Source organism: Danio aesculapii, chromosome 3 (genome assembly GCF_903798145.1).
Source record: "Danio aesculapii chromosome 3, fDanAes4.1, whole genome shotgun sequence".
NCBI classification, from domain to species: Eukaryota; Metazoa; Chordata; class Actinopteri; order Cypriniformes; family Danionidae; genus Danio; species Danio aesculapii.
The window spans coordinates 56621854-56649449 of NC_079437.1; the positions used below are offsets into that span (position 1 = coordinate 56621854).

Below are 27596 nucleotides of genomic sequence, written 5' to 3' on the forward strand. Positions count from 1 at the left end.
TCCAGGAACAAGCATGTTGACCCCTGTTGTAGATAAAGACTTTTACACTACATATAGACATCAGATTCTGTTAACACATTTACTGTACATTTCAGCATTTGTACTCACAATTCACTTGCCCAACTACAAGAAGAATACAGCAATACATCATTCGAATGTGTTTTATTAAGAATAGCACTGCTGCCATATTGTGTAGCATACACCAACTTTGCAAGTATTACAAGGAACTTATCAAATTATATACAACATGTTATGTCTTAAATGACATTTTGTATAGAAATGTGCTGGCACGGATAGCACAGGCACTGAGATTTATGCCCCATGGGGGCAGAAGTATTATAAGAGTGCATGTAATGAGATGTGACCTCATTTTCGCTCCCTGTGTTTGCCACATGACACATGATAATCATTACATTTTGAACTGAATTACCATTTTTATGTATATTGCGCTGTTTGTGTCATTTAGAGAGGTAATATAGTCTTTTAGCAACATTGGTCCACTATAAAGCACTATTATAAAACCGCTATTGTGTTACTACAAGAGATTCTTTATGCATTGATTGTTTTCTCTGTTAGATTTAGGGTACATTTACTAAACAACAATGCACTAAAAACTAAAAGGTTTTCCCTTTTGTTTTTGAAAAGCTTAGCCTTCACAAAACCACCTTGTCAAAATGACTAAAATGTGTATATCTGGATGCCAAGCCAGGCATAATAACACTATTATGGGCATGTGCATAAATGTAACCCTGGACCACAAAACCAGTCTTAAATTGCACAGGTATATTTGTAGAAATAGCCAACAATAAACTGGAGCTATGAGTCAAAATTATTATTTATTTTCTTTTGTGCCAAAAATCATTAGGATATTAAGTAAAGATTAAGTAAATACATCAAAACTTGATTAATAATATGCTGTGCCAAGAACCTCATTTGAACAACTTATTTTTTAAACCCTCAAATGACAAATTTTCAATAGCTTTATCTCTGTCAAATATTGTCCTACCCTAACAAGCCACACATCAACGGAAAGCTTATTTATTCAGCTTTCAGAAGTTATATACATCTCATTGTCATAAAATTGGCCCTTGTGACTTGTTTTGTGGTCCAGGGTCACATTTGCACTCTTTCAGTCAAATTGTCATTCAAGTATTTGTGTACACCTGTAGTGTGAACCCAGGGGTGTAGTGGACATTTTAAAAGTGTGTGTGTGTGTGGGGGGGCAGCTGTATGAAATCCAAAGGTTTACATTTTTAATCACCTGTTTCTAAATGGTCTGTCCCTAAAAGTGCGGGGGACGTACGCCCCTGTGTGAACCTCCAACTCACATGTTCACATATAACTGCATGTTTACCAAGTTTAGACAGTGAAAATAACAATATAATTTTCTAAAAAATGTGTTTTTAGTGATGTTGTGTAAATGCCCCCTAAAGGTTCATTTACCTCAGGGGGTTCAGTCCTGCTCATGGATGGTCCCCATTTTAACACTCTTAACCAGCTGATTATGATCTTCGGGATCATTAGAAACACCCTGACAGCTGTGCTGGAGCTAAACTTTGCAGGAAAGTAGCCCTTTAGCAGCAGGACTGGACACCTCTGGTTTAGGTTTCTATTTCGTTAGTTTCTCTACAGTGTTGGCCAAATGTTGACAATGCAACTTTTGCCATCTTCAAAGAAACATGGCACAAACTCTAGCCTGTAAACTTGCTTATTCTTCAACATTCACTGAGGTAAAAACAGACATTAAGGCAAGAACTTCACATCTCAGTGTCTTCTATGGAGCCCGGTTCCTCTAATGTCTCCAGTCTGCGCATGCAGGCATCCATGATCTTCTTGCGGGGCCCCAAGGGGATGTGAATACCCTTAAGGTCATCGTCTGAGCACAGTAACAGTGCGTCCAAGTCGATCTTCTCTCTTTTTAAGATAGGAATAAACTCGTTCATGCTTTGCGTGGCCAGGAACACTTCTAGTGGACTAGTGTCGGGCTCATCATCATCATCCAGACCCAACTCCACCTCATCCCAAGGCAGCTCCTGAATGTTCCTCTCCTGCAGGCTATGGGCACTTCCAATGCTGTCGTCATCCAGACTGGGGTGCATCCGATTTTGGAGACGCACATTATCAACCCGTTCACTGCCGGCCAGGCTGCCTTCATCTCTGCTACCAATGCCAAAAAGTCCACCGCTCACATAGTTGCGACGGAAAACCATTGTGCCCAGGCCAGGCCGGTTGAAGAGCGAGTCGTGGCCTGAGTCAGTGCTGATCTCAGAGTAGTCCACATCTTGACCGTGCAGGTCTGGTTCACTGATGGCACGTGAGATGGCATCCTCGTTGTCACTGGGGAACATGTCACGTATGTTGCGACGAGACCGGTCTTTAGGGTTAACGTACGTACCTTGCTTCAGAAACATGACGTCGTTGCCTAGCTGTAAACCAGACAAAGAGCGGACGCTTTTCCTGCCATCTTCATAAATCTTAAATGTCCCGTCACCTTGCTTTTTCTTCTCAAGCTTCTTCTGGATTTTAGTTTTCCCCCTGGCTGTGGCATGGATAGTAGCCTAGAACAATAAATTGGTAAAAAAAACAACAACACAAATTCAGTAATTGAGGCTTGTAACTAGAAGTGCTCAGAAATTAAAGTTCTCGGCTGAAACCGGTGCACTCTACTGCTCCTGCGCTTTGGTCTGGACATTGCAAGCCATTGAAATGAATGGGTTTCATAGCACAACACTTTCAATGTCCATTATAAGAATAATGTTTGCCAGAAAATTTGGTGCATCCCTACTAGTAACCAAACATCAAATATGTAAGGAGAGCAATCTAACCTGGGAGTATGGCACACTAGTGGCAGTGTTGAAGTGGTGTAACTTGCGACTCAAGGTGCTGCTGGCGTAGCTGGAGAAGCTCATGGCATCAGAAACTGATGCTTCTGTTGCCTCTCTCTGAAACTTCCGCTCCATGCGCCGCCGGTGCCTCTGCTGCAGTTTTACACATTCCTTCATGCGCCGTTCAGCATCCCGAAAGGCCCGGTCCTTCAGTTTGCTTACTAGCTTGGGATTGAGAGCTGTCTGCTTGGCCGCGATAGAGTCCAGATAGCGTACGCAATCCATGTGGTTCTTGGTGGCAGCCATGTCCAGAGGGGTGTGGTAGTCGTTGTCCAGGCACCACACGTTGGCACCAAAGGACACCAGGAAGGACAGGCAGTTGAGATGGCCATTGGAAGCAGCCAAGTGAAGTGGCGTGTTTCCCCATATGTCACACTTATCTGGGTTCCCCCTGAAAGTAATAGATCCATGACAGGTCCATGTCAGACATGGCATTTAACAGTGAAACATCTACTCAGATATAATCTAAGTTATATTTAATACATAACATGGCAACACAATTCACAAGTTCATGTGCTAGGTGAAACTGGACACAGCTCGTCTCAGCTGACATTATCACTTGTATTATATCCCCAAAATAGCTGAGACCACGCTGGCAATCCCATGATTTTTTGATTATGTTTTCAGCACTGGCTTGTCATCCGCGAAGGCTAGTAAATAATGCATGAATCTATGAAATGAAAACTTGCTGTGTCTAAAATCCTCAAATGTCATAAGAAGGGCAAACAGGTGTGGTTTATAACCACCCATACGATCTCATAAAGCAAATGTTACTCTCTGTTTTCTCATTTAAGCCAGTAATCCAGGATCATCTCTGTTAATGCTGATCCCGGGCACTGGATCTGTAATTTGATCAGCGTCTGAATAAGAGGTCACTCTCTGGGTGTCTTCTTACTAGGAGGAATGGTAGAGTTGCGCAGGTGATGTAACACCGAATTCCTGTGCTCAGAACATAACCATAGACCTCGTTAAGTAAGAAACTAATTTATGAATTAATAGATTGGGTAACACTTTATTTTGATGGTCCATTTGAGTATTAGTAGACCGTCTGCTTAATATCTGCTGACACTGCTACTTCAACAGACATTTAACTGACTATAAGACAACTTTGCAAGTACATGTCAGTTTACACTAACCCTAATCCCAATTTAACAGTCTACTTATAGTCTAATGAGAATTAGTTGGCATGTAGATGCAATGTAACTTCAGTTCAACAAATAGACCAGGGGTGTCCAAACTCGGTCCTGGAGGGCCGGTGTCCTGCAGATTTTAGCTCCAACTTGCCTCAACAAACCTGCACGGATGTTTCTAGAAAGCCTAGTAAGTGCTTGATTAGCTAGCCCAGGTGTGTCTGATTGGGGTTGGAACTAAACTTTGCAGGACACCGGCCCTCCAGGACCGAGCTTGGACATGCCTGAAATAGACCATCAAAACAAAGCATGACCATAGCTTTTAAAAATGCTGGGTTGTTTTACCTCAAATTTGGGTCACTTATGGACAAACACACCGTTAGGTTAACATTTTATTTAAAAACAAATATTTAATTAAAAGAAATTACCCAGGGTTTGGGTTGGGTTGGGTTTTTGTCCATATTTGGCCCAAATCTGGATCGAAAAATAGCAGCTAATAGCTATTAGCACACTATTAGTCAAATCTGTTGTGTTGGAATATATACAAACGCATAAAGAGTATAACTGCACTTCCTATTTTAATCAAATTTCCATATGCCTATAAGATGCCTTATGCATTTGATTACTGGAACACTTGCAACTAAACTTAGAATAACCCTAGATATACATCCCTTTTATACAGGGTGACTTAAACTCCAATAGAATTGGTGCCTTTAGAGTAAGAGTTCATTTCTTCTTCTTACATTGAACTCTTTGTTAAATGCAAACATTTAAAAGATAATTATTTTAAATACATATTCATGCAATATAGTGACAATGTGCGGCTGTGTCTTTCAGTGTTCTGCAACTATTGCTAGCTGAGCCTGATGAATATTTGATGGCTGACAGGTGAAGCCTTGCAGTGGTGCATTATGGATGAGAAAAGCTGCAAGGTTTTCACAGTTAGCTTAGTGAGCTGTGTGTGCTGTACTGGATCAAGCCAGAATTTGGATTATGACCCACTAACCTGCCTGACCTTGATTTTTGGCATGCCACCACATATATTTATCATATACATTTACTGCCCTATAAAACAGACTCTTATCCCATGCTATATAATAAGACAGCACTGCAGTTGTCTAGCATTGTGAGTTATGAATTGTCATTTTTACCCTACTAATACTGTCAGACTATAAGAAATATGACATTTTTAAACAGACTGGAACAGGAGTATTATATAATAGCATATGCTATCTCCTGACAATGACTGCTATATGATCCCAACCACCCATAAATGCCTATTTATACTGTCGTTTCTATTTTTACCATCACTTTATCATCATTACTTCTTAACGACTTCTAATAGCTAATCCAGGATGAGCCGGATTTTGTTCTCATGTACCGAACGACCTCTATAGAAACCCATTTCTGCAAAGTTATCGTGGGAAATCATGCTTCAGGGATCCATCAGTGCCATTGACTTAATCACCACAGAGAAGAAACACCCAAATGAGGGGATTAATTGCTGAATCCCTATGTGTACATGGGCATAAGTTGGCTCTAAGCATAGAAATGAGATGCTTGCTTTGCTTTATGTGAAGGCGATCGCATGATAGCGAGCGGCTTTCAGTGCTCAGGCAGTCCGGTTACCCATTCGGGATTGTGTGGGGAGCGGGAGAACTTCTGACAATTAACCGCTTTTGTGAAGGGCCTGTAGGTCCTGCGAGGAAATCAGGTCAGCTCTGATGAAAGCTTTTGTGTGTTGGCTTTTATCTGTGCTCTATCATCAGCAATAACAGAGCGGGATGTGGGACTGTTAATGCATTGTTGGTCCTAAAACAACTCAAATGACACTGCGAGCAAATGAGGGCCTCAACAAAGCAGCACATTTAGTACTGTATAGATGTCTTAAAGTGCATTGAGGGTATACATTTTTAAACAGTCCATGAATTAGCAGGGAATCGAACCTATGACCTTGCTGCTGCTAACTGCAGGCTTTTCAGTGAGCTACAGTGACATATACACACACACACACACATACATATACAGTTGAAGTCAAAATTATTAGCCCCCCCCCTTTGATTTTTTTATTTTTTTTAATATTTCCCAAATGACAGAGCAAGGAAATTTTTACAGTATGTCTGATAATATTTTTTCTTCTGGAGAAGGTCTTATTTGATTTATTTAAAAGGCAATAAAAGCAGTTTTAGCTTTTTTTTAAACCATTTTAAGGTCTAAATTATTAGCCCCTTTAAGCTATATATATATATATATATATATATATATATATATATATATATATATATATATATATATATATATATATATATATATATATATATATAATAGTCTACAGAACAAACCATTGTTATACAATAACTTACCTAATTACCCTAACTTGCATATTTAACATAATTAACCTAGTTAAGCCTTTAAATGTCACTTTAAGCTGTGTAGAAGTGTCTTGAAAAATATCCAGTCAAATATTATTTACTGTCATCATGGCAAAGATAAATGAAATCAGTTATTAGAAATGAGTTATTAAAACTATTATGATTAGAAATGTGTTGAAAAAGTTTTCTCCTTGTTAATCAGAAAATTGGGGGAAAAATAAACAGGGTGGTTAATAGTTCTGGGGGTTTAATAATTCTGACTTTACCAAGTTTATATATGCAAAGTAGTAGCCTACATGGTTTTCCTGTTTCATGATGCAACCAAATGCAGTTGTCTTGTTCATCATATCTGACTATTTTCCTTTCCCCTGACAATCAAAAATGGTTTTACTACAAATAGAACCAAAAAATGTCGTCGTTTAACATTAAAAATAATCAAAGAACAAAAGAAGGTTTTTAACTATTTATTTTTGTAAGTAATCTTTAGTTGTATAAATGGGAATCAATCAATGTGCCAAACAGACATGGTTACTACAAATTTACTGTAAGAAAACAAATTTTCGCAAGGAAAGGGACATTTTAACATTCAGATACTGTACATTCAGATCTGAAGAGCAGAAAACATCTGCACTTTAGCAAAGTTCAGTAGCAAAGAGCTGATTAAGTTTTATATTTACTTTGCAATTAGATAAAAAGCCTTTTAATTTAGTTAAAAGATGGAAATGAATACAAACTGTATAGACTTCTACAGAAAAATCTTCAAATTTGTACGTATATATATATATATATATATATATATATATATATATATATATATATATATATATATATATATATATATATATATATACAGTTGAAGTCAGAATTATTAGCCCCCCTGTTCTTTTCTACAATTTCTGAGAGAAGATTTTCGAAGAGATTTTTTTCAACACATTTCTAAACATAATAGTTTTAATAACTCATTTCTTATAATTGACTTATTTTATCTTTGCCATGATGACAGTAAGTAATATCTTACTAGATATTTTTCAAGACACTTCTATACAGCTTAAAGTGACATTTAAAGGCTTAATTAGGTTAATTAGGTTAACTAGGCAAGTTAGGGTAACTAGGCAAGTTATTGTATAACGATGGTTTGTTCTGTAGACTATTGGAAAAATATATAGCTTAAAGGGGCTAATAATTTTGACCTTAAAATGTTTTATAAAATTAAAAACTGCTTTTATTCTAGCCGAAATAAAACAAATAAGACTTTCTCCAGAAGAAAAAATATTATCAGACACACTGTGAAAAATTCTTTGCTCTGTTAAACATCATTTGGAAAATATTTAAAAAATAAAAACATTTTTAAAGGGAGCTAATAATTCTGACTGTGTGTGTGTGTGTAAAAATAATAACATTTATTTATTGTTTTTTCAAGTTTTACAGTAAAACTTTCCATTTCTGGCATTATGTTAATAGAGCCACACTTTGTGCAACACCATCATAAACATCGTGAGAACTGGAATAAGGAAGTAAACTGGAGAACAGCGAGTGCCTCACACACTATTAATCAAATCCTCATCCTTCATGACACCACAATTATGGAGTGACAAGCAGAGCTCATTCCTGCGTAATTCCGTCTCGCATGAAGCGTAAACATGCCGGCGAAACACCTGTAAGATCAACAGTTGGTGGTTTTGATGAAAAGAGCGACATGAGGCTCGGTCTTACCCTCTCCCTGCGATCAGCCGCAGCGCGTCCAGGTTGCCGTGGTACGCCGCCCATAGGGTCGGTGTCATGCCATCCTCATCCGGCGCGTTCAGGTCCTTCCGCGTCGCTTCTTTAAGCAGATCGAGGTAGCCATCCCGAGCTGCCTTGTGATATTTGTCATTCATGGTGATCTCGAACCTCAGCCTCCATAACTCTCTCGCGGGCGCTGAGCATCAGGTCTGGAGCCCCGAGCGGTGCGCGCCCGTCAGGCGCCTGGAGTTTCCAAGGAGACTCGAACGCGCCGCTACCGCGAGGGCGTGGCTTCAGCTCTGAGCACACAAACACAATCTGTTCCCTTGAAGAGACTCAAAATAATCAGAACTTGATCTGGACTTATAACAACAAACACTGTGTCACTAATAAAGTCCGTGAAATCTACTTACATAAAATTATACATAATATATCCAACCAACCAGTTTCTCAAGAGATATAAAGTTGATCTTTCTGAATCGTGTCCCTGCTGAAAAATCCAGCTTAAACCAGCCTAGGCTGGTTGGCTGGTTTTAGCTGGTTGACCAGCCTGGTTTTAGAGGGGTTTTGGCCATTTCCAGGCTGGTTTCCAGCCATTTCCAGCCTGGTCTTAGCTGGTCAGGCTGGAAAATGACCAGCTAAAACCAGCTTGACCAGCCTGGTTTAAACTGGACATAGCTGGTTTTGGCTGGGCTCCCCGCCTGGCTAGGTGGTCAAGCTGGTTTTAGCTGGTCAATTTCCAGCCTGACCAGCTAAGACCAGGCTGGAAATAGCTGGAAACCAGCCTGGAAATTGCCAAAACCCCTCTAAAACCAGGCTGGTCAACCAGCTAAAACCAGCCAACCAGCCTAGGCTGGTTTAAGCTGTTTTTTTTTCTTGCGGAATGGATGTTGAGACTCTTATGCATTTGTTTTTTGATTGTATGTATGTTAGAAATTTCTGGTTTGATGTTGAATGTCTATTTAATATACTGAGTGTTTATAGAGTTATTATTAAGAAAAGAGATGTCATATTTTATATAGATAAAGAAGATATAGATACGAATCTTCTGTTTATGTTAAATCTTTTGATATTATTAGGCAAGTTTCATATACACAAGTGTAAATAGTCGGAGAGGAAGCCTACATCCTCCATTTCAAGGCTGATTTAAAAATGTATTTTGAAACTCTTAAAGGACTTTCTAGTCGTAAAGCGAACAGAACTGTGAATATACTTAAAAAGCTAACCTCCTCTTCTCTATGGTTAATGTTATGTATACTCACTCTTGTTCTTTATTTTATTTTTCTTCTTTCTTTCCTTTTTGTTACTTTGTTTACACACGTTATGCTAAAATGTGTACTATTGTAAGACTTGTTATGCATTTGACTGGAAATGTTCAGCAAATACAATAAAAAAATTAAAATTAAAATAAAAAAGAGACTCAAAATAATGGTGTTTGAGGAAAGAAAAACTTAAAGAGCCACTATAAAGCATATTCATAAACAGACTCAAATACAATTCATTAACAAAGCGTTGTAAACTCTATAATATATACAGTACAGCATAATACATTTAGTTCAAAACACTGTAATATTTGCGACAAAATTATAGTAAAATACTATAGAATTTTGTAGTAAATATTATAGTGTTTTGAACTATAGTAAAGTGTATAATCCTGTACTATACATATTATAGTATTTGCAATGCTTACAATGGATGTTAATGAATGCTATGGCATACAATGGCATACATAACTACAGTAAACCGATATACTTTAATATTGTAGTATACTTTACTATAGTAAACTTTGGTGTATCAAAGTATAATATGTACAGTTCTACAGTATTAGGTAATTAAAAACTAGTATTAGGTAATTTCTTTATATTGTTGTTGTTGTTGTATGACCGTAGCATTTGTAGAATTACCACAACAGATTAATTCAAGTACTTTACTATAGTATTGTTCATAAACAATATAATATTTACTGTAAGCTACTATAGAATTACTTTTAAATGTGTGAAGAAATGTTAATGTGTTATTAAATGCTTAATATACATTCAAATAAAGCCAAGTCACCTTCATTTCTATCTATAGATAATAGATATTCATATAAGATTAGAAAGGCAAATTATAAAAGTTACTTAAGAACATTTGGTAACACTTTACAGTACTGTTGCACTAATATACGTTAAATAATGCTTAACTAATGAACAGATGGCTAACTAAATGTTATATAAATATACCCAAGCATTTGTTAGTGAACATTCGCAACAAATGACCATAGATTAAGTAACCATTTTGTTATTAGCATCATAATGTATCCATTCATTCATTTTCATTTCGGCTTAGTCCCTTTATTAATCTGGGGTCGCCACGGCGGAATGAACCACCAATTTATCCAGCATATGTTTTACACAGCGGATGCCCTTCCAGCTGCAACCCATCACTGGGAAACATCCATACACACTCATTCATACACATACACTACGGACAATTCTTTTAGCTGACCCAATTCACCGATATCGCATGTCTTTGGACTTGTGGGGGAAACCGGAGCACCCGGAGGAAACCCATGCGAACACAGGGGGAACATGCAAACTCGACACAGAAATGCCAACTGACTTAGCCGGAGCTCGAACCAACAACCTTCTTGCTGTGAGGCGATTGTGCTACCCACTGCGCCACCATGCTGCCCCATAATCTATCTATTCCCAAGAGTCCAAGATATGCACTTCATCTTCCAGTTGTCTGCTGGAGTTAATTATTAGCTAATGATTTGTAAAGGGATCGTTATGTTGTGACTTGTTGAGGCACATGTGCTGTTAACTAATTGTTAAGTAATATTATGGTCATTGATTTTGAATGAGCTATTCAGTCAGTCACGTGCCTCAACCAGTAAAGTCCTAACACCATGTCATTCCAAACGATTAGCTAATAATTAATTAAAACTGACAACGAGGCTGCTGAAATGCATGGCTTTAGCCAGTTGTGGTAATTATCTGATGAATTTACGCTGTTAAAAAATTCTGGTTTGTAATGACCCAACTTTGACGACAACCCAACTTTTTTTAGAGTGTAGTTAATACAATAAGTTATTATGGAATTAATACGTTATGATTCAACTATTAATATAAATTACTTAATTTATTAATAAGAATCATTAGCAATCATTAATAAATGGTTAAGTCAAACGCTAACTCATGATTATCTGTTCATTAGTTAAGTGTTAATTAAAGCCTATTTGTTTATCTATATTCTAAAGTTTTACCAAAAATGTCATTATTTTGGGGTGTAAATTGTAGTTCTAGATATATTTAAACTGATTCAGTTCGGTTTAATGCGAATGTCACTGTTGAAGGACCATCTACTGTCTAAAAAAGTCACTCAAAGATTTTAGGTGAGTATAGTTACAGTCTAAGTTATAGTACAGTACATGAAATGTGCTAATAAAACATCTGAACTAAGAGCATCTGAGAAAAATGTGCAGCGGAAAAATTTGAGTTTCCTTAACTTATTGTTTTTTGCGGTGCTTAAATTGATTTGTGTACTTAAATGGTGTAAGTTCACTGTACTCAAATATTCATTTTTGAACTTAAAAGGTTGTAAGGAACTTGTTTGTTTTGTGTACTCAAATGGTGTAAGTTCACTGTACTCAAATATTCATTTTTGAACTTAAAAGGTTGTAAGGAACTTGTTTGTTTTGTGTACTCAAATATTAGTTTTTGAGCTTAAATGGTTAAAGGCGATTGTTTGTTTTGTGTACTCAAATCGAGTAAGTTCACTGTACTCAAATAATATTATTATTTTTACTTAAATGGCGATTGTTTTGTGTACTCAAATGCAGTAAGTTCACTGTACTCACATTTTCTTCTTTTTTTACTTAAAAGGTTTAAGGCAATTGTTTGTTTTGTGTAATCAAATGGTGTAAGTTCACTGTACTCAAATGTTCGTTTTTTTACTTAAATGGTTTAAGGCGATTGTTTGTTTTGTGTACTCAAATGAAGTAAGTTCACTGTACTCAAATATTATTATTTTTTTACTTAAATGGCGATTGTTTTGTGTACTCAAATGTTCTTTTTTTACTTAAATGGTTTAAGGCAATTGTTTGTTTTGTGTACTTAAAAGAAGTAAGTTCACAATACTCGAAAATTACTTCTTGAATTTAATTGGTTAAGGCGATTGTTTGTTTTGTGTACTCAAATGAAGTAAGTTCACTGGACTCAAATTTTCGTTTTTTTTTTTACTTCAATGGTTTAAGGCGATTGTTTCGTGTACTCAAATGAAGTAAGTTCACTGTACTCAAATATTATTATTTTTTTTACTTAAATGGCGATTGTTTTGTGTACTCAAATTTTCTTTTTTTTACTTAAATGGTTTAAGGCAATTGTTTGTTTTGTGTACTCAAAAGAAGTAAGTTCAATGGACTCAAATATTCGGGGTTTTTTTACTTCAATGGTTTAAGGCGATTGTTTGTTTTGTGTACTCAAATGAAGTAAGTTCACTGGACTCAAATTTTCGTTTTTTTTTTACTTCAATGGTTTAAGGCGATTGTTTGTTTTGTGTACTCAAATGGAGTAAGTTCACTGTACTCAAATGTTCGTTTTTGAACCTAAATAGGTTTAAGGCAATCGTTTATTTGTTGGTTTTTTTAGAATAGTTTGAGTTCCCTTGTTTAAATGGTTTTGTATATTCAGATATTAGTTTTTTAACTTAAATGGTTTAAGGTTTGTTTTGTGTACTCAAACTGACTAAGTTCACTGTACTCAAATATTCATTTTTGAACTTAAATGGTTTAAGGCAATAGTTTGTTGTTGTTGTTTTTGAATTATTTGAGTTTCCTAAACGTACTGGCTTTTACATTGAAGAGTCTTAGCATGTTTTACTTAAAAACACTTACAGTCTTGCAAAGATTTGTCCAATTGGTGTTTCACAGAACTTAATATGTGACGTTTGGTTTCCTTCAGTTTACATTATTCTATGCCAAAGCTGAAGTTATTAACATTGACTACCAACATGATTCTCTAATGTCTGAATCACACTGTACCGCGCTGTTTATTGTTTAATAGTCATTTAAAACAATAATTAGCTTAGATTAATATTCTGCTATTAGATTTTTTATTTTTTTTGGTGAAATGAAAAGTGTGCTTTTGTGGATGTTTTATTAAATATATTCATAATATTAAATGTACATGTGGGTTTAGTGGCCAGATATATTTTTGGAGTCAATGCATATATTAATGTAAACAGGGTTATTGTATTTAGCTAAAATAAAACCATAGCTATTCAAATGTACTTTTTCTTTAAGTTTGGCAGGTATTAAAGCATTAAAAAAAAAAATTTAAGGTCAATATTACACAATTTTACATGTATATACAATTTTTTTGACTGTCTACAGAACAAATCAGTGTTGTCCAATAACTTGCATAACTAGCCTTACTTTCCTAGTAAACCAAAAAAATTAGGAAAGCCTTAAATTAGGTATAACATTTTCAAAATAATCATCTCTGTTAAACAGCACTTGGGAAAATATTTAAAAAATAATAAATAATGAAAAAGTCACATGGGGGGGGGGGTCTTCAACTGTACACACACACATAAAGACTCATTATAAACTATATATAAATTAAAATAGTTTTTAAAGTAAAGTAATTTTGAGCTCATAAGCATTAAACTAAATTTAAGTTGACTGAACATAAAACAATTAAGTTATACCCCCAAAAATCTCAAGAATTGTGTTGTTTCAGCTCATTTTACATACTAAGTAATTTTTACACGTAGCAAAATGCTTTTTTTTTTGGAGTGTAGTTCTCTTATTTTTTTCTCACAGGAAAGTTAATACAGAACTGTTAAATGTGGTAAATTCATATATAATTTTATACTGCCTCAGCCATTAAAAAGCTGGATTAATAACTGTATTGTTGTTATTTATGGTGGGAGAATATATGTCTATGACAAATAAATCATGATGTCTCATCGCTGTGTCATTATCACACACTCCACTGGAGGTTGAAGATTTATGAGTTAATGGCATAGTGTGCGCGAGATGTTCATACATTGTGTTCTGATTATCTGTGTACTGTGTGTTGTGTCTGACAGGTTACAGGCCCTTCAGTGTTACCGCTGTAAATCAGTGTGTCTCAGAGGGAATATATATATATGACATGTAGTGGATGGCTCCTCAGAAGGCCAGCGGATCCTACTCGTGGTAAGTGAAGGACACACAGACACATATCTCTAGTGTTGTGTTGCTGTCTTTTATATGTGCTTTTTAATAGCAGCTGTTTATTAGATAATGCAAACGTATGCTTAAAGCTTTACTTTTGCTGCTACTTATTTAAAATGAGTTGAAACAACACAATTCAAAGGTTTTTGGGGGACAACTTAATTGTTTTACGTTCAATCCACTTGAATTTGTACAAACGATTAAGTTAACTTAGTCAATTTGTGTTGGAACAACATGAGGGAATTGTGTGAAACCCTGCATTTTTTAACAGTGTGTTTATTTCACGGAACAAAACTCTCATCGGATCAACTTAAATAAATTACTTTAACTTATTACACCTGAAAGAATGAAGTTATTCCAACTTATTTATTACTGAAAACCATAATACATTAAGTGGAAATTAATTAATTCATGTATAGTTGTAACAACCTGAAGTAATGTGTTAAAGCTTTCACTTTTTTACAGTGCAGGTTGTGTTTACTTGTGAAATCCTGTGTTGCAGACCTGCTATACACTGTCAGAAAAACGGTACAGTGAAGGTACAATTTTGTTTATTAACTTTATACTTTTAAATGATGTATTTTAGTATTAATGTTTAGTATTAACACATTTAAATTAGTGTTAGATAGTGTCTTGATCTTATCATGAGCTGAGGGTACAATTTTGTTCCTATATAGGGAAACAAAATATATAATTATACCTTTAAAGGTCCCAAATTGGTCCTTAGGGTACAATTTTGTACCCAAATGCGCTATAAATGTACAAACGTCCAGATTTCGGTTTGAAAGGTACATTTTAGTACCTTTTATAGCACATTTGGGTACAAAATTGTACCGTAAAGGACCAATTTGGCAACCTTTAAAGGTATAATTATATATTTTGTTTCCCTATAGGAACAAAATTGTACTCTCACCTCATGATAAGATCAAGACACTATATAACACTAATTTAAATGTATTAATACTAGACATTAATACTAAAATACATAATTTAAAAATATAAAGTTAATAAATTGAATTAAATATTTTAATAATTAATTTTTTTTCACGTATACAAATTTAAAGCACTAAAAAAATTTAAAGTAAAAAAATTGCTGAGGTATTTCAACCCAATTGTGGATAAAATATGGACAAAAGCAACTGAGTTCATTTTTTAAAATCAAATGTATGATCATGCTTAATTTTAAGGTACAATCCTCATTAACAAACCATAAACTCTGACTTTAGGCTCAACGAGGTGTTAATTTGCTGCTTATTAATAGCTATTAAGGTAGTTGTTGGGTTTAGGAATTGCGCGGGATTAGGGATGTAAAATAAGATCATGCTTTATAAGTATTGCAATTCTTTTAAATTGATTTGGGACACAAGCATTTGGTGTATTTTGAAAACTCACACTATGTTACAACAAATCATTTCAGCATATTTTCAATCGAATTAATACACATGATCACACAATATCAATTTCATGACACAAAATAGGTGTTTTATCTATAAACACTGAAAAAAAATAAGTTTTAAACAGTTTTATTTGACAACTTTTAACCCAAGAACTACACTTGACTTGATTTAAGTGCAGTCAACTCAAAAAGCTCTGCAGCAAGTTGCCTTTTTAAGTTGAATCAACTTTTTTTTTTACAGTAAATGTTTCGTGACTGCATTTCCAGCTTGATCTAGCAAGGAAACTAATGGCTAGTTCGTACAAATACATATGCGTTCATTCGTATGGCAACGTACAATTTTCAAAAGGGAAGAGCCACCAGATCCCAACCAAAAATGGGGCATTAGCAAATGAAAACAAAACGTACAAATGATATCGTGCAAGTTACAAATTAGCTGCTAAATCAAAAAGTAGTGAATTGTGGTGAGAAAGCAATGTCATTTCATAAAGATATAACTATCGAACGTTTAATTTGCACATCTTATCATTCAGTTTAGTACATTTGTCTATAGTCTATAGATTTTCAAGTTGTCTGATACTGTAATTTGTAAGTTTCAAATTATTCATTGAGTCTGTAAAATCTACAATTATAGCCTGTATTGAATTTAGAAGACACACTCGAGTCTGGAAGAGCAGATTTATTTTACTGTGTCATTTTGCTAGATACAGAAAAGCTGGGGGGGCAAATATAATAAAGGTGTATTGGAAAAAGTGATTAGTTTACTTTTATTTAAGAAAGTGAGTACAATTTGCATAATTGTAAAATTTAAGTCAACTTAACGGTTCCAAGTTACAATAGGTTTACTTACATTATTTTTGTAAAGTCAACTTGTTGCTTTTAAGGCAATTGGTTTACTTGCTTCTAAGTAAGTTGTCCCAACACAAATCAATTACTCTTGCCTAATTGTTTTTACAAATTGAAGTGGATTGAACATAAAACAATCAAGTTGTCTCAAAGTTAGCCCCAAGAACTGTTGATTTAGCCCATTTTAAATAAGTAGTTTGAGCAGGCAGCTAAAAAATCATTTTATGAGTGAACGCACTCACAGAACACACACACACACACACACACACACACACACAAAGAAACAATGCACAATACAACAGCACTCAAATATTTACAATGAAATTGGGCGAGGCTCAATATTGCAATGGTTTCAAGAAAGAAAAAAAAAGTGCTGTAAGCCGAGTAAATACAGGCTTTAATATTTTGACAACAGATATGATTGAAGTAAATAATATCGGCCTGGTGACTCAGAGCTGAGGGTGTCTGAGCGCCGCTTTTTTTGCGTCGTTTCCTTCATCACCAAACAGAGCGTACAGGTAGCCCTCTTGTTAAACACTGTTATCACAATAGCGGACTGCTGTTGGCTGGCCGCGCTCCAGAGCAAGCAAAAGGTTGAAAAGCTCTCTTAGATTTCCAATATTCGAGGATGCGGGGCCCTTCAGATGTGGGGCCGGACGTAAGCGGAAGAAAGCACACCTGATTGGTTGAATGCTTTCGCGGGGTCATGTATATATAGAGCTCGAGGAAGCTGGACTCATATTTTAGCTGTCGTCATTTTTGTTCCATCTCCACATGCTTCTCATCGAAATATTTTGATTGTGTTTTCTTGTGGACAGCTCAAGCAACATGTCGACAAAGGCAGATCTAGAAGCCATCGAGAACCAGATATCCACTATCCAGATCAGCTCCCATGGAGAGATGCCTGCCCGGGGGTTCAAGCCTGTGGAGAAGGGCCGCAATTGGGGATGGCTCCTGTCTGGGTTTATCTCCCTAAACGCATTGCTTTTGGGAATCGCCATCGTGAGCGGGAGTGTTTTCAATAAGGTCCAGATCACTTCTTCTCACCTTCTGATCTTCCTCATCTTGCTGGTCATCCTGTCCACTGTGTGGATGGTTTACTATAAAGTGCACACTTCCCGGGTGTACCGCGCGGTGCTCTACAAGGACAGTCACGCCGGACCTGTTTGGCTGAGAAGTACGTCGGTTCTTCTTCTTTCAGGAGCTGCTGGGAAATTCATTGGCTTAGATTGCGTTGATTTACATGTGGTTGTGTTACAGTTTAAAGTTTAACCAATTTTTTTTTTAAATATAAGATAGTATTTCCTATCAGAATTGTCTTCTGCAGATAGACTTATGTTTATTAGTTAAAATCAAATATATTTTTTATATTCTTGCCGTTTAATTTTAATGTAAAATGTTAATTATTTATTCCCAAGTGCTGTTTAACAGAGCAGGGACATTACACACAGTAGTATTGTCTATTACACTTTGTCTTCTAGAGAAAATCTTAATTATTTAATTTAAAATAACTTAAAAAAGGAAAAACTGAGTTTAATTTTAAAGTAAAATTTCTTATTTGTCAAAAAGATGAACATTTATGAACATTTTCCACATATTTTCCAAGCAAAATGTCTTATGAGATCATGACATTGGGTTTTGAATGAATGACAAGTGGTGTTACAGTTTTGAACTAAGAGGTTTGAAAATGTACACCTTACTTATGAAAATAGCATCAAACCAGTTAATAAAACAGTAATAAACAGCTAACGTCTCAACGATAAGCAGGTAATAAGCCAGTAATTAACAGTGGAATTCAGTACTTTACACTGTAAAACCCAATGAGTTAAGGTAACTCAAACCAATTTGAGGAAACCGATTGAAACAAACCATTTAAGTTCAAAAACAAATCCTAATGAGTACTGTCAACTTAATCCACTTGAAAACACAAAACCATTTGAGCACAAGAAAAACCCAATACATTATGAGAACTCATACCAATTTATGAACATTTTTCAAACATTTTCCTAGCAAAAAAATCTTCTGTCTTTTATTTATATATATATTGAATATTGATTTTTTTTAATATTTCCCAAGTATATTCTTCTGGAGAAAGTCTTAATTGCTTTGATCAAATTGTTGATTAATCAAATTGTTTGTAAAAATGTAAAAGCTGCTCAATATATAATAACAGGTCAATATTATTAGCCTCCTTAAGAATTTTTACTTTTCTTTAAATGGCTACAGAACTAACCACTGTTATCCAATGCCTAGTTAACCCAGTTAAACCTTTAAATGGACTTTAAGCTGAATACTAGCATCATGACATTGGGTTTTGAAAGAATGACAAGTGGTGTTACAGTTTTGAACTAAGAGGCTTGAAAATGTACACCTTACTTATGAAAATAGCATCAAACCAGTTAATAAAACAGTAATAGACAGCCAACGTCTCAATGATAAGCAGATAATAATCCAGTAGTTAACAGTGGAATTCAGTACTTTACAGAATTTTTACTTTTCTTTAAATGGCTACAGAACTAACCACTGTTATCCACTGCCTAGTTAACCCAGTTAAACCTTTAAATGGACTTTAAGCTGAATACTAGCATCTTGCAAAACATCCGGTTAAATATTATGTGCTGTCATCATGGCAAACATAAAAGAAATCAGTTATTAGAACTGAGTTACTCAAACAATTTGAAAAAATCTCTCAGTTAAATAGCATTTGGGACATATTTTAAAGTGGAATGAATCACCGAGCTATACGTGTTCATGTTCTTCTGCTTGTGTCTTCATCAGGTGGACTGGTTTTGTTTGGGATCTGCAGTGTAATCATGGACATCTTCAAGATTATTTTTTATGTGGGTCGAATGAACTGCGAATCCCCCATAAAAATAGCATTCCCCGTCGTGCAAGCTGTGTTTGTCATCGTCCAGGTGGGTTTAAAGCGACAACGTCACTTCCTGATAGACTGTAATTATTTTTGTTGTGAATGTTCATGTTGTCGCAACTCAAATCGATTAAGTTAACTTAATCACTTTTTACAAATTTAAGTGGATTAAACGTAAAAAAAGTTGTCGCAAAAAAAAAAACCCTTAAGAATTGTGTTGGTTCAACTCATTTTAAATAATTAGTCATTTTTTGAGTGTATTTCCAGCCTAATCTCATGAGGGAACTTACCTATTTTACGTTTTGTCAGTTAAGTAGCTAATTCGTGCGAATTCGTACAAGTTCAGTCATACGGAAATGGGTGATTTTAAAAAGGAGGTGTGCTAGAAAACCCCGTCCCCAAACCCAACCGTCATTGTGGTAAGCAAATCGTACTAAATTGTACTAATGAGATTGTACGAATTCATACGAATTAGCCACTAAAAAAAAACGTTTACGAATTGCCGTGAGATTGTGTGAGTATTTCCGCTTGTTTGTGTCGTCTATCACTTAATTATACTGTCCTCCATTTTGCAGACGTACGTGCTCTGGATTCATGCTAAAGACTGTGTGCAAATCAAGCAAAACATCACACGGTAAGTCCCAGCATTCAACTTCTTGTGGTTATTCGGTTAGTTGTTAACTTTCCTTTTTTTTTTTTTCCACAACTCGAAATAATATTACGAAAGCACTTTCTTTATATAAGGGAAATAAAGCTGCACTGAACGAAAAGTATTCATTGGATTTACTACATTTTTTTAAGGTGAATGCAAACAATTCATATGGGCTGAATTTAAACAAACAAATAAGTTGAACATTACTAAATTTAATTTGTTTAAATTCAGCCCATATCAATTACTTGCAACCACTTACCTTAAAACAATTTAGTAAATCCATTAATGAATCTTTTTTTTTTCAGCGTACACACACATTTATCGTTTTTTATTAAAAATATCGTACCGCTGATTCAAGGATATCAAATGTCTTAGAAGCCGTTGAGCTCAAAGTTTTAGACCGATTCTTAACAAATGCTGATCCGAAATGATCTGAAAACATTAAGTTAGGTCTACAGTTAATAATTAGGGCTTGATGAAGGTGAAATTCACCCAGAAGACAAAACAAAAATACAGCGTGTCGAAGAATAATAAAGTGTATATATTCTCCAAGATGAAAAAATCCTATAGTGATTCATAGCAAATAGTGTTTTTATAGTGAAGTACTTGAATTCATCTGCTGTGGCGATTCTACACTTTAAAAAACATCTGTAAATGAGTAGTTTTCAGTATTTTTGAGATTCATAGTTTTATTTTTCCCCATTTGTTTATGCTTTTGAATGGTATTATGGGACCTTGATCTTCCCTCAACAACTTTTAACCTTTAAAAGTATAAAAGGGTGACTTTTATGAACATTTTAATAGTTTTAAGTAACATATTGTCTGAGTTGGTGTTTTATTTTACAGTACGTAAAACAGCCAGTACTTGTTCAGTTATTTTACAGACTTATTTCTCTCTATAGCATGGACAAAGTATTATTTTTCAGAAAAAACGAACTTTAAAAGATAATGTTTCAAGCAGAAATCTATTTTTGCTGTGGTTACTAACTCAGAAGTGTGGTCTATCAAAATCAGGTGTTATTTTGTATCAGTGTAGAACAACTCCAATATAACTTCACTTTAAACAAAAGCTGCACATTGTTAATTTTGACCCCGTCACCAGGGATGAAATTAACACACGGGTGGGTCAAAAGTAACACAACATGTGCTAGATTTACCGGCTTAATCTTGTTTATTTTAAATATTTCTGACGATGACTTTGTTAATGTTAACTGCTAACATATTTAGTCCTTTATTTTAGCATTAAACGGCATTTTCATGTTTAATTCCAGTTCCGTCAAATGTTTCAAAATCAATCCAACAATGCAAAATGTTACAATTCTCTACAATTTATCAGTATTTTTGATTATTATTGGCAACTAGCATTATTTCTTTAAACATATGAATCAAATCACTGAAAACACTAATGTGGAAGTGAAAAATAAGCCAAGTCTATTAGCAGTGGGACTTAAATAACAGTGTTACTTTCAGTGTCCCCACAGGAACTCTTGCCATTTAAACCTGATTAACTTTTAAACTGAAAAACTCAGACATTTCAAACTTAAGGATGTGTTATTGCACTAAATAACCTGTAGATTGATCATTACTGTGAAACATGAAAAGAGAAACAACTTGTAATAAGGAAAAAAAGAACAGCTACATTAATTTACAGAAATTTGGAGCTAACTGCAGGACGCGGTCCCAAAATTAGGGGATATTTGGCAGCCTGGAAAATCCAGGAAATGCAGAAAATCGATTTGTTACTTTCATCCCACGTTACTTTTGTCCCCGCTCTCCCCTATTACTTCTTTATATTATTTCAAACTACTAAAATGTCAATAAAATTCACTTTGTTTAACTGTAGAGTTGAATTTTCAACATTAAAAGTCGACAGAACAGAGATCAACATCCCATAATGCAATTCACAACCGTACATAAACAGAAAACACCTTTAAATCACAAAATACTGAATCGGTTATTAGGGTGTATGCGGAAGTGTGCAGAAAGGCTTTTAATTTGTCAGTAACCTGAGTCAAGCGCTTCCGGTGAACTGTATGCCGTTACAAAATAGCCGCGTTTAAGGTCTGTTTTCTTTACAAATCAGCGATCTCCGCTGGCTGAGTGATATCCAATATAAAGTGGGTCTCTGATTGTACAAGAAGCACTGCATTAAGTTACATTTTCCCCTGCTATGTCTTTAAAATATGAACATTTATTTTACCCCAGTATATTCAATGGAGCTCCTGCGCTAGCCTGCTAATCCCGAGGGGCATGTACCTGTAAATGGCTTTTCATCTCGTTTCACGCTTTAGCAACTAAATGAACGCCAAAGTCTATTTAACTGATTATATTTTAATTACAATACAACATCAGTGCTGTAAAAGGACCCGCATAAAATGGAAAAAGTCACATTATAACCGTTCACCGGAAGTTTATCTGTATGAAGAAACACTAGCTCTGCATATACCCTATTAACAGATATTAATTTACTGTGTAGTTGCTATGCTAACACAACAAACTGACCCAATACTGTAGTTTTCTACAACTATAGGGTATATTTTACTATAATAATACACCAGTTTACTGTAGTAAACTATTTATTAGTTTATTAACACTACAGTTTGTAGTGTAAATGAACAAAGTGTACTGTACTATAATATTTACATTAGTATTTCCTGTAAATTACTACAGTATAACTGGCATTAGGCATTTTATTTCCTCTCTATTTTAAATCGCCTTGTAGACAGTAAGTGTAATTAAAGAGAAAGTCTAACAGTCGCACCTTTTCAGATCTATAAAGGAAATGAAAGCGTTTGTAACCAGCGCAACCTGCCATTGACTGTAAATCTGCGTGACGTCTCGCTGTGAAGCAATGAGCACACAATTTGTGGGAAATGTTTGCCCGATTGAGCGTTTGATTGACTGTACGCTTCTGTGGAACTGAGGCGCTAATATCGCTGTATGCTAATATTGACTTTCTCTCTGTAGTTGTGGCCTGATGTTGACTCTGTCCACCAACCTCATGGTGTGGATGATGGCTGTGACCGAGGAGTCGCTCCACCAGACTGTGGCTCCGGTCAAACCTCCCACCAACAACAACAACAGCTACAACGACACGCTCGATGGTGAATATACACTAGTAGCACTCCTGTGAAATGGTCTTTTTTTTATCAAGTGTTTTTACTAGTTTTACATGTTTCAGTAATTACCAAACAACACAACAATCAAAATACATGAAATAAGCATAACAATACAAAGAAAATAATGGTAATAAAAAAAAATTATTAAAAAAGAACAATCAGGTTTCAATCAAAATACAAAGAGGCAGTCAATAGGGGCTGTGAACATATTAAGCACTTATTTTGCATTATAACCCTACTGAAAAAAACTGCTTAAACCAGCCTAGGCTGGTTGGCTGGTTTTAGCTGATCGACCAGCCTGGTTTTAGAGGGGTTTTGGCCATTTCCAGCCTGGTCTTAGCTGGTCAGGCTGGAAAATGACCAGTTAAAACCAGCTTGACCAGTCTAGCCAGGCTGGGAGTTGAGCCAAAACCAGCTATGTCCAGCTTAAACCAGGCTGGTCAAGCTGGTTTTAGCTGGATTTAGCTGATCATTTTCCAGCCTGACCAGGCAACATCAAGCAGCAGAACGAGCCGTTTCTAACATCTAAAAATGAACGGAAGTGAATGAGTCTGGAAGTCTCGAGCCAAAAAGATTCAAATGGCTGCGCCCGCTCGTACGCTGAGAATAAGGTGAATACTGTTAGGTTTGGATTAGGGTTTGTGTAAGTTGACATGTACTTGCAAAGTTTCTTATAGTCAGTTAAATGTCTGTTTAGCAGCAGTATCAACAGATATTAAGCAGACAGTCTACTAATGGTCAAATGGACGTCGGCGCAATAGCCTAGTGGTTAGCGCGCAGACATATGGTGCAGTAGCACGTCAGGGCGTCCCGAGTTCGAATGCCGGCTTGAGGACATTTCCCTACCCTACCCCCCCCTCTCTCTCCTACTTTGCTTCCTGTCTAAATACGGTTCTATATAATAAAAAAAGGCCAAAAAAAATCTTTAAAAAAATAAATAAATACTCAAACGGACCATCAAAATAAAGTGTTACCAAGTGAACAAATTTAGGTGGATTGAACATAAAACAATTAAGTTGTCCTGCAAAAAACTGAAGAATTGTTTTGTTTCAACTCATTTTATAAACGTCTTTTTTTGAGTGCATGACTAGTTTTCTGATTTAGCACTAAAGTATCAATCATTTCCCATAACGAATGGCAGATAACCGATATCCACAAACATTTTTGCTTCCAGGTCGCGCTGCAGCCAGTGAATGCGAGTGTCTCCATAACATGTGCGACCTCTTTGAGAAGGCCTACTACTACCTGTACCCCTTCAACATCGAGTACAGTCTCTTCGCCTCAGCCATGACCTACGTGATGTGGAAGAACGTTGGCCGCAAGATGGACGACCACCACAGCCACAAGTTGCACTTCAGCCTGTGGGACGTCCTGGTGGGTCCGCTGGCTGGTCTGATCGTCCTGGTGGCGGGTCTGGCTACGTTTGTGGTCTACGAAGTGGACGTGTCTAAAGACGACCCTAAGAAGAAGGAGGAGGCTCTGATAATGCACTACATCATGAACATAGTGGCCGTCCTGCTCATGTCCAGCTCCGCTCTCGCCGGATGTATCCTCTTCCGCATGGACAAGCGGGAACAGGTTTCGGGGAAGAACCCAACGCGGAGTCTGGATGTGGGACTCCTGGTGGGAGCGTCACTGGGACAGTTCCTCATCTGCTACTTCACTATAGTCGCTGTTTTATCATCCGGGGTTCAAGGCCACACAAACGGGCTCAACTTAGCGTGCGCTATGCTAACTGTGATCGAGCTGTGCATTCAGAATGCCTTTCTCATCAAGGGCCTCCATCGGGAGCCCTTTAAAGAGACGGATGTGGCCACTGTTTTTGCCAACGTCATGGCTGTGAAGGAGCGGGACCTGGAAAGACGGAGCAGCTCCATCGTGCCCGCACACACGCTCCCCATCCCACTGACTCTACTGCAAGGCAGGATGTCCTGGAAGAGGAGGATCCTGAAGGAGATCTGCGCCTTCCTACTGCTCTGCAATGTCACTGTACGTACCTAAGCCTGCATTCTTCACACTGATATTAGGACTTCCATTCATTTATAATTCGATCTACAATCCCCTTGATCATTTTAGATCTTATTTACGTTCATTTTAAAGGGGGCGTTTAGCCAAAATGAAAATTCAGTCATCATTTACACATCTTCCACTTGTTCCAAAACTGTTTGAGTTTCTCCTGTTGAACACCATGGAAGATATGCTGAAGAATTCTGGTAAAAAAAAAACAGCCATTCAAACAATCTCTAGGTCTGACAGGAGCACTTTTAGCTTAGCTTAGCATAGATCATTGAATCAAATTAGACCATTAGCATCTTGCCGTTTTCCAGTTTAAATATCTAACATTTTTTAACCAAAAAGGAACACTCCAAGTTTTACTATTTTAGAATCCATTCAGATGATCTCCGGGGCTGACAGGAGCACTTTTAGCTTAGCTTAGCATAGATCATTGAATCAGATTAGACCATTAGCATCTTGCCGTTTTCCAGTTTAAATATCTAACGTTTTTTCACGAAAAGAGGAACACTCCAAGTTTTACTATTTTTGAATCCATTCAGACGATCTCCGGGGCTGACAGGAGCACTTGTGGGTTAGCTTAGCATAGCTTGTTGAATCGGATTACACCATTAGCATCTCGCTCAAAAAAATGACCAAAGAGTTGACATAATTTTTCTAAGACCATAATACTAAGACCATTGGAAAATGAAAAGCAGCAATTTCTAATCTAGGCTGATACACCTAGGAACTATATAGTCTCATTCCGAACTTTACTGCGATACCATGGCTGCAGCTAGCACAATGATAAACTGGTCAACAGCTACATAACTAGTCCTTAATAGTAACTAATACGTAAATAGTCAAGATTTAAGTAGAAAATGATCGAATTATTGAATGTAAGGCTAAGATAACTGTGCTCCTGCCAGACTCAGAGATTCAAAAATGCTAAAACTCAACTGTTTAACACCCGAGGAGTGATAAAATGAGTGTATTTTTATAAAAAGTGGAGTTTTCATTTAAGTCTTTCTAAGATCGACCGAAAAAAATGATAGTTTGTATTTTCTTTTTTTTGTGAAAGTGGTTAACCTGCTATCAATAAGCTAAATCTCCCTCTTTAACACATAATCTCAAACCAGTGTGAAATCTGACGATATCCCTGCCTTTCAGTTTTAGCTGTGGATGTGCTAATGGCTAAAATATGCAAAATGCTAAAACTCTGTTTAACTGTTTAGCACTAAAGGAGTTATAAAATGATTCTATTTGAGCTAGATGCTAATAGCCTAATCCGATTCAATGATTTATGCTAAGCTAAGATAAAAGTGCTCATGCCAGACCTTGAGATCAGCTGAATGGATACAAAAATGCTAAAACTCACCCGTTTAACACCCGAGGAGTGATGCAATGAGTCTATTTCTACTTTAAGTCTTACTGAGACCCAACAGTTTTGTTTTGTTTGTCTGTTTTGTTTAGTTAACATGGGCAAACCTGCTATCAAAAAGCAAAATCTCTGTCTTAATAATCACAAATCAGCCTGAATCAGACTATGTTTTAGCTGTGGATATGCTAAATGCTAAAATATGCTAAATGCTAAAACTGTTTAACTCATCCTGGAATCTAACCGTATCGGTCCATTTCTGTGTTTCAGCTGTGGATTATTCCAGCCTTTGGAGCTCGGCCTCAGTTTGACAACACCGTCGGACCAGACATATATGAGTTCCAGACGTGGGCCGCCGTGGTGAACATCGGAATGCCGTTTGGGATTTTCTACCGAATGCACTCTGTGGCAAGTCTGTTTGAGGTGTGCCTCGCCGCCTAAAGCAGACCACCATCCCAGAACTGTAGCACCCACTGCACATATCTTTGTAAAATAATATATTTTTATAGAATATTTTTGTTTAGCCAAATGTTTTATATTTTACTACGTTCGTACCGGATAACACAATGTTTATATGTTAGCATGAGTCTATGGCAAGCCATTTTAGCTTTAATTGAACTTGTTATAATAGCAACGATCACAATTTTGGAGCTTCTGGATTCAATTTTTACTTGTGAAAGTTACAATTAGAGTTATTAGTAATATGTAATTATTAGTAATTTGTCTCCATTGACTTCCATTCTTTTATAATTCGGTCTACAATTGAATTTGCTCCCTAAAGCCCTCTAATTAGTTTCTTACTAGTAAGAATTACAATTAGAGACCCCTTTAAAAATAAAACTATAGTCATAAAAAAGATATAATTACTTGTTTAGATAAAATCTGTCATTACACTGTTTAAAAATGAAGAGTTAAATATGCTTGGTAGGTTTTAAAATAAGAGGGGAAGTCGGAATCACAATTTTAGCCGCACATTTTTAATAATAATGACTTCTGTCCTTTATTATACCCTAATCACGTGACATATCAAGAG

At 36.0% G+C, this 27596-nt stretch overlaps 2 protein-coding genes across 2 annotated transcripts in view; one reads left to right on the forward strand and one right to left on the reverse strand.

The window, feature by feature from the left end:
* The window catches only part of otop2 (otopetrin 2), a 59763-nt gene that overhangs the window by 31605 nt on the left and 562 nt on the right, over positions 1-27596 (forward strand). The window contains exons 2-8 of the mRNA XM_056454275.1: positions 14185-14293; positions 17372-17730; positions 19332-19468; positions 19998-20056; positions 23042-23178; positions 24368-25182; positions 26834-27596. The exon at positions 26834-27596 is cut by the window's right edge and continues 562 nt beyond it. Of these exons, the coding sequence (XP_056310250.1) occupies positions 14259-14293; positions 17372-17730; positions 19332-19468; positions 19998-20056; positions 23042-23178; positions 24368-25182; positions 26834-27004 (1713 nt within the window). The 5' untranslated portion in view covers positions 14185-14258 and the 3' untranslated portion in view covers positions 27005-27596. The remainder of the gene's footprint in view (positions 1-14184; positions 14294-17371; positions 17731-19331; positions 19469-19997; positions 20057-23041; positions 23179-24367; positions 25183-26833) is intronic.
* On the reverse strand, positions 1285-8332 carry ush1ga (Usher syndrome 1Ga (autosomal recessive)). Its single transcript, XM_056454278.1, has 3 exons — positions 8101-8332; positions 2826-3276; positions 1285-2558 (listed from the first exon to the last, which is right to left on the reverse strand). Exons 1-3 carry the CDS (start codon positions 8262-8264, stop codon positions 1758-1760), a joined length of 1416 nt encoding a protein of 471 aa, XP_056310253.1. The 5' UTR covers positions 8265-8332; the 3' UTR covers positions 1285-1757.